This window comes from Aotus nancymaae, unplaced genomic scaffold, assembly GCF_030222135.1.
Source record: "Aotus nancymaae isolate 86718 unplaced genomic scaffold, 86718_ANA_hifiasm-v0.15.2.pri h1tg000046l, whole genome shotgun sequence".
Taxonomy (NCBI): domain Eukaryota; kingdom Metazoa; phylum Chordata; class Mammalia; order Primates; family Aotidae; genus Aotus; species Aotus nancymaae.
Window position 1 is genome coordinate 21,805,606 of NW_026988460.1, and position 13,317 is coordinate 21,818,922.

Genomic DNA, 13,317 nt, shown 5'->3' on the forward strand with positions numbered 1-13,317 from the left:
CCTCAGCCACTAGCACAGGACAAAGGCCAAACCCCCTGTGTCCTCCCGGGGACCCTGGAGCCTGCAGGTGGGCCTAGAGCTGAGCAGACATCTTTCAGAGCCTTGGAGTGTGTTTGGTATTTTTGCTTTGATTTAAGTGACATTGTCATTGTCACCGTGGCTGCGGCTGTTCTTGTGACGTTGCGCCTGTCAGTCATGTAGCTGTTGTGTTCGTTCTTCTCGCAACTTGTCTCGTTCTCTCCTCCGTTGCAGATTGAAGTAGTCAATACTTTCAAGAGCGGGGCCTCCTTTCAGGGGGCCCTGAGGAGACAGTCCTCGGTCACCAGCCAGAGCCAGGACGTAGCCAATCTCTCTAGCCCTAGTCGCGTGTCGTTGTCCAATGCTCTTTCCTCTCCGACCAGCCTTCCTCCTGCTGCAGCCGGGCGTGAGTGTGACTCCTTACTGCCTCCGGCTGGCACTGCCCACGCCAGCTCCCAGGCGGGCAGGGGCTGGGGCACCAGAAGACATGGGGGGCAGCTGGTCATGATCAGGCCCAGGGGGCTGAAGGGTCACAGCCACTGAAGAGGGTCCCATTGGTCAGAACAGCATAGCCAGTCATGGGATGGCAGTCACGCAGTGGACCAGGGTCAGTCAGAGGGTTGTTAAGGTCCCAAGTGGCCAGAAAGTCTGGTTCAGCTAAGGGATCACCATTGGTCAAGAGGGCATCAGTGACCAAATGGTCCCAATCCACCACAGGGTCCCGGCAGCCAAAGGGGTCAGTCATGGAGGGGACACACAGTGTCCCACTGGCCCAGGGTCATAGGTAGTCAGGAAAAGCCTGGACCACCAAGGCAAGGGTTGGAGTTGGACAGGAGGTCCCAGTCTTGCAGTCAGAGTCAGCAGAAGGGTCACTGTGGGTCAAGGGGAGCAAGCCCCTCAGGGTCACACTCACACTGGGGTTCAACCAGGAGAGGGTCATATCATCCAGGCTTTCCCAGCTGGTCAGGGGGCACCCACAGCAATGAGGGTCATGGTCAAGGGGGATGGTTGAGTCAAGAGGTCACTGCAGATCAGAGTCATAGTTAGCCAGGGGTCCCAGGCCATGGAGGAGCTCATAGCCTGGAGGCCCCACCCCAGCAGTTCAGAGTCTCTGTCCGCTTCCCATCCCTCCTCCCCTTGCACTTTTGACAGCATTAATTGCCCTGATGCCTTTCCCCGTGCAGAGCTTGGAACATGCTGAAGTTCTAAGCCTTTCTGGAAAAGACAAGGTTCCTGGCCCATTCAGCTTGACCCATGGTAGAAAATGGTGGATCGAGCCTCATGTCTTGCCTGGGTGCCAGCAGACCTGGAGGGACCTGATCTACCCTTCGGCATCCTGCCCTCCTTTACCTGAGGGATAGTCTGGGACTCTGGCCCCTCCTTCATCTCCCTCCTGCCAAGCTCATCTCCTCAAGCACCACTTCTGATCTACAGTGCTCATCACTGGCTTTGTCTGGCTCTTTCCTGCACCCGTGGCTTCAGGCCCCATGGGGAACAAGTCTCTCTTTCCTCCAGCCGCCCTGCTTCATTTCCAGACGTTTCAGAAGTCGGGCCCTTCTGAACTGCAGGGGATCCCCTGGTTCTGGTCTTCTCCAGCTGAGATAGTGTCAGTCTTAGCCTCCAACTTCTTTGATGAGAAGTAGACTCCAGCTCATCTCTTGAAACTTTATAAAGGGCCTGTACCCCCATCCAGAACCAGAACACCCACAACACACCCCCCTACAGCTGAGCAGGCAACCCCATGTGCTAGTGGAAGCACCTCCCTAGCGCCTCCAGCAGGAGGGGCGGGCCACAGAGAGCCTGTTGACGGCAAATGCCCACGCCCCACAGTGGCAGGAAGGAAGCAGAAAGCAGGGAAGGAGCCCCTCCGTGCTCACTGGTCAGCACAGAAACGCAGTGCTGGGGAGGCCTGGGGAGCCAAGATGAAATGGAGATGCATTTGAGCAGATGGTATCTGAGTCACATTTCCATGCAATACCGTCACTAGGCAGCCACTGCCAGAATTTCTTGGGGAAGGCAACACTGGCCCCATCCTCCTCCCCTTTAGATCGGGGAGCTCTTGCCTTAGCGGCGGCCTCGCCAGCTGACCTCCCAGTTCCTTTCTGTCCCTGCACCAGCTCAGCTCTAGCCTTGCTCAGCACCCCCAACTATCCTGAGGTGTGGTGACCAAGTGTCCTGTCAGGGAGAGCTACATGGGGAAGAATCCACTTCTTCCATTCCTGCCACCCCTCCCGGTGACTCCCACAGCCCTCCAGCTGGGGCTGCCTGCCAGGAATCTGGCATCAGGGTGAAGGCTCAGTTCTTCATCCATCCCAGTTCAGCCTCTTTCTTGAAGGGCAACACTTCAGCCTTCCACGACAGAGTGCACCCGCCATCGCTGGGCACCCCAACCGCCTTTGGCAGTCTTCCCTGAGTTAGCCCCTCATCTTAGCTTTCACAGTCTAGAAGCAACAGCTGTCCTCTCAAACCCCAGCCACTTCTTTCTCAGCTTTTCTTCTGCATCATTTTAAAACCATTCAAAAGGGCCAGTCCAGAAACAACAATTCTTTGCAGAAATGCATAGACGGAAGTGTGGTGTCTAAACTGACCCTCCTTCCAGGCCAGATCAGTCCCCTGTAGCCCATGGTTACCCCAACTTTGGAACAGTCTTGGACAAGAAGCCCAGGCAGAGGCTCAGCCAAAGCCGACTTGACAGTCCTTGCCCTGACTCCTCATCCTCTCAGGGGACCCAGCAGGGCTCCCCACCCTGCTCACCATCTTGCCTCTCCCCTCGTCATGCCTCCTGGAGAATCTCACATTCCCTCTCTGTGACAGAATCCAGCCTGTCATTCTGGGTCCCTCCTGAGACCCTTCCTGAGCGTGTGGTCTTAAAAAGAGCCCGACCAAACCCCTGCCTGAGGGCACTGGTTCCCAGACAGGATCACAGCCTCTGTGGTTTCAGCACACACGTTTAGACAACACAGCCTCGTGCCTCCTTTGCTTGAATAGTGTCTACGACAGTGCTGCCTCCTCTGGTCTCCAAGGACTCTGAGGGCCCTCTAGACACCAGGCAAGGTCCCTGCAGAAGCCAGTATGCTTTCCTCCCACAGGGAGGTTTAAACAGGTTGCCAGGAAGTGAGAGAAGGACCTCAATTTGATGGGATGAGGAAGTGGGCAGCTCCACTGCCCCGCAACTCCTTGACCCCTACCGCACCCCAACCAGCTGCTGAGCAGGATCTGCTTCCTGGGGATTCCCCGGCAGAGGAGGCTGGCCATGTGCCTGCTGAGGCAAAAACACCTGCAGCCGGTGTGCCCTGGAAGGAGTCAATCCACTGTCCCCTGGGTTATCAAGAGTTGACCACAAAGGCCTGGGACAGGGCCTGACTTCTGACCCGGGACACTAGGGTGAGGAAAGCCCTTGAACACATCGCAGGCCCTCCCCTCCCATGGCTCCACTGCAAGACAAAGGCCCCAGCAGACAGATACACGTGGTAAGCCTGACTGCAGTCAGGAGGCACATGGCTTGAGGACTCTTGGGAGGGAATGAATCGGTGCACTCTTCTGACTTACTCAAAAAAGACTTTGTTTTTGCCCTGGAAACTTAATGGCACACCCCTAGTGCCTTATACCTGAGCCCCACTCAACATTTCCAGAGCAGTTCCCCACTCCCTTTACTTCACAGATGCCTTGCCACTGAAATATAGGAGGGGAGGACATGCCAACATATCCATTTCACAGAGAAAGACACAGATGGGACCAGGGTCACACAGCAAGGGTGTGTCAAGAGGTCAGACTCTGGAGTCCCTCATTCTTCCCACTACTCACACCGCTTCCCAGGCAGGCCCATAGACCTGGAGCCACAGAGGCTGAACTTCCATTTCGGAACCAGTGCCCATGCCCACGCCCAAGTGAAAAGGAGCCAGTCCTCCAGGGAAGGCCAGGGAAGCTGTTTCTCAGCTTGAAACTCTACCAGCATGGCCAGGACTGGGGAGAAGGGCACCTTCCCACTGGTGATCAAGGACAAGATTGGCACCTCACACTTCGATCCAAGGCAAAGCCACACAGCCTCTTTCTCACCGCCTCACATTTCTAACTCATCTCAGACCACCTTTGTACTTAGCAAGTCTGTAGCAGGCTCCATGTTTATCAGTGGAAGTCCCGCTCCTTCGGGCCACCCAAGCCAAGAGCCGGCCCCGTAAGCCGGGTCCCAGCCACATTCTGGATGCTGTACCTTTCTAGACAGATAGGGCACCTCCTGCTCCCACTTCCCCTGCAGATTCCTGGTTCTGAAGACTCCTAGGGCAAGGAGTGTGCACTGTTAGGGGGAGAAATGAAGACAATGAAAAGGGAAGAAAGCTGCTCTTCTCCTTAGTGTTTCGGTAACTAATTTAGTACGACCTTGGGTTGGCGAGGAAATGGCTTGCTTTGTGGGGGGGCCCTAGACCTCTCCGCTGTCTGAATATTCCGTGTGTTTGTTTCCCTAGAGGGCTAGAGAACCCTGGACACAGAGTTCAGCAAGAGAGAGTGAAATTAAAAGAGGTTGTGAGTCTTTAACCTTGAGCCTGAAATGAATGTGAATCAATCCCAGACTCTTGGCTTCCTTGAAGCCGGGTAAACATTCGAGTATGTCGAACCCATCTCAGACCGGGGCCTGTGCATCTCCTCAGAGCCCTCTGACAACGGGCACGGGTCTCCCTCTTCCCTTTGTGCTGATGAAACCAAAACATCTGAAACCCCACTCACCGGGTCCCTTCCTCTCCTTCCCCTCACCCCTACGCCCAAACGCAGCTATGCCAAAAAAAAAAAAAAAAAAAAAAAAATCCCACCTTTAGGGTAGGCAGGGAGGAGAGATGGAAGAGCTTTTTTTTCCCATATTTTTTTCCATTTCAGCCTCGGAGAGAACCGAAGTGGAGACTTGAGATGGCCGTGGCGGGGTGTCCCGAAAAGTCTTGTCCCCAGTCTTGTCCAGAGCAGTTCATCTTTTCTGTTGTCTCCATGCCAGGGGGAGGGCGGAGGGGCCTCATCTCATTGTGTGTCATCCCCTCTGCGTTGTCAGTCACATGACAGGGTCCTGCCACCACCCCTCTGCCCCACACATACACTAGGTGTTCCAGTCAGCATCTGAATTGCACTTCAGCCTCAACACACTGAGCACCAGGCCGGGCAGCTACAGCCATGACTGCTATTCCCATTCTACAAATAAGAACACTGAGGCCTGCAGCGCCTTCTTTGTTTTCAATTAATCAAGAGTGTAACAGCTCACTTATTAGGAGATCAGAATGTGAACCATCTCTGCAGAGCCACAAGGAGGAACTCCAGGGGGAAAGAGAGCTCAGAGCAGCCACAGTGGCCATGATGGAGCACCAGCATGAAGGCCATGTCTGGCTGGCTCTTGCTTGGCACTTGCTGCCTCTTATTTAAAGCACCATTCCAGCAGTGGGATACCCTGGAGTCCCAGCTCACAGTATCCAAGGTGAAAGGACAGAGGTGCTTTTCAGAAAACAGAGAAAAGTCAGCACTAACTAATAAGCAATGGCTGACGGCAAGGGAAAAAAACAAGCCAATCCATGGGGTCTCACCTAAGACCAAGAAGGATGACAAACCTTTGTTAAATTCTTCTCTGTGCACTCTAAATTAGAAGTCAGACAAGCGTATGACACGCTTTAGAAAGAATTCCCTCTGCAACAGTAAAACAAACCTTCAGCGATGACACTTAAAATCATCACTGTCACCTAGAAACTCCACTTCCATGGAAGAGGGCTTTCCCCACCAAGGTCCCACAAAGGAGCTACCCCTGGGTTCCACTGACAGCTCAAGTCCTGGGACTTCAAGGGCCTCCCCACGACCGTCTCGCCCAGTCCCCCGCCTCCCCGCAGGCCTGTGGTGTAGGGCAGCCACTGCTCTGCAGGTGGGTGCCACTTGGCCTGCACACAGCAGCCAACTAAGGCTCTGTCCTGGAGGTGCCAATGCCACCTTGTTTTCTCCACCTCTTTTGAGTTGCGGCTGGGACGAGAGGAGGAGGCACCTTTGTCCCAAGTCCCATCTGACTCTTGAGATGATAGGCACTGCTGCCCCCCCAGGAGTCCAGAGAAGGGACACCTCTCTTCCAAGTGAGGGTCCTGTCCCTCTGCACCCTGTGAGGCAGGACAGAGGACAACCAGAGAGCTAGTGTGGCTTGTACACAGTCAAGGCACCCAACGTGGCAGAGCCAGGACACAGGTCAGGTCTTTCTGCCTCCAAGTCCAGTGCTCCTCCCACCAGCCTTGAAGCCTCAGTGACCAGCCTCCTCCCATTCTTCAGAGGAGGAAACTGAGGCCCCAGGATGTGTGGTTCACAACTGAGACAGAAAATGAAAGAACTTGCTGTTTTGTGACTCAGTTCCACACACCCCAGAATCCTACTGGCGCTGGGTTTGGCCATCTGATTCCAGCCTCATTTTTTGGTTTTGTGTTTTCAAAGCACAAATAGACAAACAAAATCCCCCAGGAAATAAGAGACCCCAAAGCAAGCTCCAATGACTGGCCGGCCAGGGCTTTGAGTCTATACTCGAGTGTTTACCTCCCAAATGCATGAAGGAAAGAAACGCTGGGTACAAACGACCTCCGTTCACATTGTCCAGGCTTCCAAGTGTAGCCGTGTGTCCGTCTGTGTGTGCCGTGTGGCTCCCAGCCCCCTTGTGGCATGCAGCCCGCCCCCCGAATGTCATCTGTCTGCCGGCTCCCGTGTGCTTTCTGGCTGCCTCTGCTCTGCACCTCAGAAAGCCCTGGGTTGGCTTTGGTTTGCTTTGCTGCCTTGGGTTCGATGTTCCCGTTCTGTTTGGCCCTCATGTGTCTCTCTCATCCCAGCTCATCCAACCGTCTCTCCTTTCTGTTCCTTTTCTGTTTGTGACACGTAACCTGTTCCATGTTGTATGGTTTCTTAACTGTGTGTGGTTTTTCTAAGATGAATTTTTTAATAGCCTCTCCTCTTTCCCACTTGATTCCCACCTGATCCTCCTCCCCGTCTGCATGGTTGAACCTCTGCTTCAAAGTGAACAAGGCTCAGTCTCTCACTAGGTGTGGGTGCCCGCAGGAGTCGACTGTGCTTCCTTTAACCACTGTTTCCCATCATCTCTCTGATGGTGCTTGGTGATTCCTCCTGTCCTAACACTGTAGTTTCTACCAAAACCAAAGCGATTTTTAAAACCCAGCTCAAGGATGCCTATAACCTGAGCCCCCTTTTTCACTCTCCCCCCTCCTGTCGATGCTAATAACACCCAGCGACTGTGGATTCCAGCCACCTGCTGTGCCCCACCCCTTCTCCCGCCCGCCCCTCCTGTGAGTCCCCCGAGCCTGGCTGTGGTCCTGGGCGGTGCTCCTGACCCCTGTGCTTCCCTTGCAGATCCGCGTCGTGAAGGCGTTCCGTAGCTCTCTCTATGAAGGATTAGAAAAGCCTGAGTCTCGAACCTCCATCCATAACTTCATGGCTCATCCTGAATTCCGGATCGAAGATTCCCAGCCCCACATCCCCCTCATTGACGACACCGACCTGGAAGAAGATGCCGCGCTCAAGCAGAACTCGAGCCCGCCATCATCGCTCAACAAGAACAACAGCGCCATCGACAGTGGGATCAACCTGACGACCGACACAAGCAAATCAGCTACCTCTTCAAGTCCAGGGAGCCCCATCCACAGCCTGGAGACGTCGCTTTAGCTGAGGACCCTGTCGCCCGCCCGCCCGCCCTCACGGACCCCGCTGCCACCCGCCTCCCGGGCACCCATCCATCCAGGCACCCAACTCACCCAAGCAGCAACGAGCAACAACCGGAAACCAAATACTGGAGAGAAAACCAACGTTTCCACCAACAGACCCTTTCTCTGGCTGCGATGCTGTTTGAACTCTTTTTCACTTCGAGGCAAGGGGCGGGATCTCCACTGGGGGCTTACGGGAGTGAACGGTTTTCCCAAAACAAGCCCTTCCTGGCTCCCACCCAGACATGGACCAGCCATGCACCCGCCCAGCCACCACGTCCCCCGCATGAATGTACTGTACACTTTCAATCCTCCCCTTGTTTGGTTTTGGGGGGTTGGGGAGGGGTTTTTTTGTTTGTTTGTTTTCTTAGGCGGGAACTGCAAACAGACTCTTTTCTGAGACTATTTATCCAATCCACTGGTCTGTGAGTTTTTGAAATGCTTGCGCAGCATGGTCTCAGTTGTATAGATTAATTTAATAACTTTTTGAAATTGCAGAGCTTAACTCGCCTAGTAGATTTGCACCAATGGAACCGAAGAACTTCATAGACACTCACAAGGTTATATCCATTTCTTTGTATCTATATCAACGTATACTTCTCCAAGACTGTATACGTCCATATAGATAGGTAGATATATATATATATAAATATATATAAATATATATACATGGATATATAAAGTTTCTTTGCCGGCATGTTGCCTTGTTTCTGCTTAAATTGCTCTATTTTAACTTATTTATGTCCTAAAAGAAGAATGTAATTTGTTTACAAACCTGTAGATAACGTCTTTGGCTATTTGTACGGTTAAAGAACACTGGTGGCTGAGATGCTATAAAAACAGCTCGGCCCAACAGACACTTCCCCTGGGTTGCATCCTTGATGTTTTATGATAGCCATGCTCTGATTTTTGCCTGCTATTTCCGTTCAATACTGTCACTACCGTGAAAGGCTCAGGCAGAAGCCAAATGCCACCGAGTTGCCATCCTGAGGGGTTTAACAACATGCTCCGTAGACGAAGGGAGAGGAGGAGAGAAGGCTTCCTGGGTTTGCAACACTAACGGCCATCTGGCCCAAGGATGCCAGGATCTGCAAAGCACTGCTCGAAGACTTTTCTCTCAATGAAACTCGCTTGAGTTTACTAAGAGCATTTCAAACACAGGTTCTCTTTGGCACTGTCTGTACAGAGATTGAGGTAGTGTTGAAATGTTATAAATGGTATTGTGTTGATTTTTTTTAGTAACTTACAGGTTTATTTCCTTATTAATGGCAGCGTCTGAGCTGTTGGCATATTGGATGAGGATCAGTATGGCTTGCTGCTTTTATTTTTATTTTTGAAGAAGAATAGCCTTTTTCTCTGCACTATTTAGATCCGAATGAACCTTATGATGTGTATATTGAGATGTATTCAGTGTGATTTTAAACCAAATTGTCTTCCTGTAGTCACAATATATACTGTAGCCTTTTAACAGCAAGTCTTGCTTTCCCAAACAGAAAGCCATTCTGAAACCCTACAGTATCACAGGTGAGAAAAGGTGGTTATTTTTTCCCCGAGACAACAGCACTAGTAATCCCACTTAATAAGAGCTTATTTAATTGTATGTCAGCCTCTTAACTGCTAAGCACTTTGTGGGTCTCAGCGTTTTTCATAAAAGAACTTTTGTATTTAATACAAAGTTTGCTTTGAGACTTTTCAGCATATGATCTTTTTCCATAAACTTGTACAGTGCAAAAGACATTTTGAATACCATGATCAATGATGTCCCATGCTTTGAGGAAAACCAAACACTTTCCGCCTCCCTTGCAAAACCCATTCCTCATGCTGACCCTCCCCACAGTGGCTGCGTCAGCCCGGCCCCTTCCCTTCTCCAGGCCCAGAGAACTCTTCCACTAACAAGATGAGAGCCACTCGGGAAAAGAGCCATAGTCAGCTGGGAGGGCCTACATCTGGATGGCTGTGGAAAAACTTGAGGGTTCGGGGTTCAAAGTCAGCCCATCCCACCTGGCAAAATCCTCCTGGAAGGAGGACCTTCTTTTCAAGAGCGCACCACCTGAATGTCGTGAAGAAATATCTCTGAATGTATCCAGCAGAGGAAACTGCAGACCCAAAGGGGTGACCAGCCCTCAGATGTGCTTATTGGATTCCAGTACAAACGCCACCAAAGCCAGCCCGCTGCTCTCCTATGAGGAAGGAAAGACCTGCGCGTGTAAAACATGGGCAGCCTTGGAACGTGGTGTTTTTTGCAGTTTCCTTTCTCACGGTTTTCCGTCTCCCCCTTTCTTTGGTCAGTCATGTGTCTGTGACCTCATTCCATGACATCAGGATAGCTGTGTTTGCACGCCGTGCTCCATGTCCACTTGGAGCCAGGAGGGGTTCTCAGCGGAGCCTGCCTTGGGGAACAGGGAGCGATGGAAGAATGCCAACATTCGTGTTGGTCTTCTCTTGTCAGGAATGACGGATGCTTGCACACACGCACCCCTCACACTCACACTTGCACACACATCCACACACACAGGAAATGGTTGGTTTGTCAAAACTCACTGTAGTACATAAAGCTTGCACTCTGCGTCCTATATCTAGCAGCATGGGGTACATTTGGCAGTTCACCCCATTAGGGGGTAAATAATTTATGACCATTCATCTGTTTTTATGAATTTTTTTATCTAGACAATAATTGTAAATAAAGAACTCACCATCTCTGTTCATTTAATACTATGCAATGGTTATGCTTTCAATCAATGGCTCTTCTGACTCCCACAGTGTGGTTCTGAAATGTCTATGGTTTAAAAAAGGCAAAAAACAGCATCAAACAGAACATAGTAAATATATCTGTAATGTATACTTTTTTCTAGTTTGGGACTGCACCATCCACGTAGCTTCTTTTCTGCCCTCTGGACAAGGGCTCTGGGAGAAGGTAGCAGATTCGGTTCTGAGAGCTAAGCTCACCAACTTGTCTCCCCCTCAACAGATGAGGGAAGGGTAGGGAGCCCGTTCAGCGACTCCTGGCGCTGCAGCATCACTCATCTTTGGAGGTGAGCCGGGAAAGCTCTGGGGAGTTTCCTTCTTGCAACTCAGGCAGAGCTTTCTTTAACTCAGGAGCAGCCTCTGTTGCTCCCACCAACTTCTCACCATTGCCCCTTGTCCCCTTGTCCCAGCCACAGCATAGAGATGACAAGAAGGAGGTGGTTCTGTTTCTGAGACTGGACCAATTAAAATGACTGCACTGGCTCAAGGACTCTGAGCCTGTCTTGTCCTGGGTCTCCCAGTTATTGGAAGCTACTCTTTTCACCAACCATGTTGAAATGCCACCTTTACCACACACTGACATCTTATATAGACTTGGATCTATTTCTGGAACTTCTCTTCTCTTCCCTTACCTGCGTCTCATCTGGCACCAGCCATACGATTTTAACTATTGTCACTTTCTAATGTCTAATTACGTGGTGGGATGAGTCCCTTCACTCTTCTTTTACAAAATTTCCTAGTTACTCTCTCACATCTATTCTTCCACATAAACTTTAAACTGTGCCCAGTCCTTCACCCCCATCCCATTCCCATCCCAAATTTTGGGCCCTGTCATTCCCTGTGCCATCATCTTCCCCCCATTCATTGTAATTACTGTCCACTCAGGGCTGTGAAATAGACTGTGTCCTATAAAGAGGGACAAAAAGGGCATCCTGATCTTGACGGAAGCCTGTTCCTCCCATCGTTTCACCTGTCCCCTAAGCCCAGGAGTTGTCATGAGAGGCCACCAGCCCCCACTCAATCCCAGCTTGGGCACCAAAGTCACCCACCTTGGTTATGTTGGGGTGGACCCACCATCTGTCCCTGGTCCAGATGAGAAAGAGGAGTCTCTCCCAGGCTTGGAGCTGGGAAAGAATGTGTAACCCAGTTGTCTGCACTTCTAATTCTCATCATGGAGAAACCTTTATTCCTGTCTCCCTCTCCTGAACGGGATTTTTGTTGTTTTTGTTTCATTTTGTTTTGTGGGGATCACTTCTTGCTCTTTAATTCAGAGTCTCCAGCACCTTTGGGATGCAGGCAGTTCTTGCCTGGGCCTTCTTGGAATCCTCACTCCCCTAGCCCACTCTTGGGATACCTACAGGAGGCTGCCAACCTGGTGCACTCTGACAAGCCTCCCGCCCAAATCTCTTTCCTGCTATTGTGTCCAAAATCCCACCATTAGAGGATCTTGTAGGGAGGAGCATTTCTTGAAGGGTTTTAGGCCTTGCAGAGCCAGGGCAGAAGTCAGACAGCAGGAAGTCCCTAAGCCTTTTCAAAGTTCCAAACCAAGCTCTCCTGATTTTAATGTGGAGATCATACCCACCCACGTGGGGGAGGAGGGTCCCCAGCCCCGGGCAGCAGCCATCACCCCCTCCACTGAAAACGATATTGGAGGCTGCTTTGGGACTGCCCTTCTCAGCCCCCTAAGTCTGTTTTGTAATGCCTGTGGTGCTCTCCCTCCTGGACCTTTCCTCTCGGGGGTCACCACACTTTGCTAACTCTTGTGTGCACATATTTTATAATAGAGTAGCGAGGGAATGGTGCCGCCTCCAGCTTCCATAAGCTGCCCGGGCTCTGGGGGGCTCTGGGACAATCAGGGCTGGGAAGTGACTGTGCTCTTATTGTACATTCTTTATTTCTCTGTATCTTTGGCTTGTGCTCTTTGTAATTAATGGGATTTGTCTGCCTTTTCAACACTATACTGAGCAATAACAATAAATGCACACGTGGAAATGCAGACACGGTACACATCACAAGGCCTTTTTCTGAAGGACAGCTGGGTCCCTGCTCTCCGTGAAGTTGATCTCATGGGGAAACTAAGTCCCTGGGAGGGAAAGGCACTTTGCCCAAGGGCCCACAGCTCAGCCAGCGGTCTCTCTCTTTCCTCTAGGTCACACCTTTTGAACACCCACCATTTGAGGGAGACAGGCTTACCCTGCCATAAGCCATTAACCTATAAGGAATGGTTGACCATCTCATAGAAGAAGACTGGGGAAAGGGATCTCAGGAGGAAGAGGAGAAGTTTTGGGGGCAAGGGGCAGGGGGGGGTGCAAAAATTGGGGAAAGTTAGCCTGATTTGGGGTCTAGATCAACCAGAGGGAGGAGATGGGGAATACAGACACAGGATATAGGTGGCATCCCCTACTGGGGATTGGGGTAAGGCAAAGGGAAGCCTGGCACCCTAGGAGTCTGGACTTCACAAACCTCAGCTGAACACTGGCAGAGAAAGAATATGCCCACACCAAGAAGCAATCCCTAAGGTTTGCCCAAGGGTTGAGGGTTACACACACACACACACACACACACACACACACACACACACACAATCACAGCCCTTCTTAGGTTGAACTGATCCCCAAATCAAGCACCATAGGCCCATCCAATTTCCAAACACAATTTCATATCCAAGGGTTCATTTAATCCCAATATCAACCTTCAGAGGAGGTATTATTATAATTCTTACTCAAAAGAGCAGGAGACAGCAGCTCTGCCCACCTGATAAGCAGGGGATCCAGCACTGACACCTAGCAGTCTTAATGCCAGCATCTGCACTCTAAACCTCTATATTACAGTGCCTTATGGGCCA

The 13,317-nt window shown here is 51.3% G+C and overlaps 1 protein-coding gene across 14 annotated transcripts in view; it reads left to right on the plus strand.

Moving 5' to 3' along the window:
* ATP2B2 (ATPase plasma membrane Ca2+ transporting 2) overlaps positions 1–12,468 on the plus strand; it is a 392,052-nt gene extending 379,584 nt beyond the window's left edge. For 4 of the 14 annotated variants that reach the window (XM_012471758.3, XM_064361985.1, XM_064361986.1 and 1 more), the window contains one exon: positions 7,378–9,464. In XM_012471758.3, coding sequence (XP_012327181.1) covers positions 7,378–7,689 — 312 coding nt within the window. In that variant the 3' untranslated portion in view covers positions 7,690–9,464. Of the gene's footprint in view, positions 1–252; positions 429–4,481; positions 7,347–7,377 lie in introns of those variants that run through there. The other 10 variants (XM_064361988.1, XM_012471748.2, XM_012471777.2 and 7 more) reach the window with 7 other exon arrangements.
* Positions 12,469–13,317: the final 849 nt, after the last annotated feature.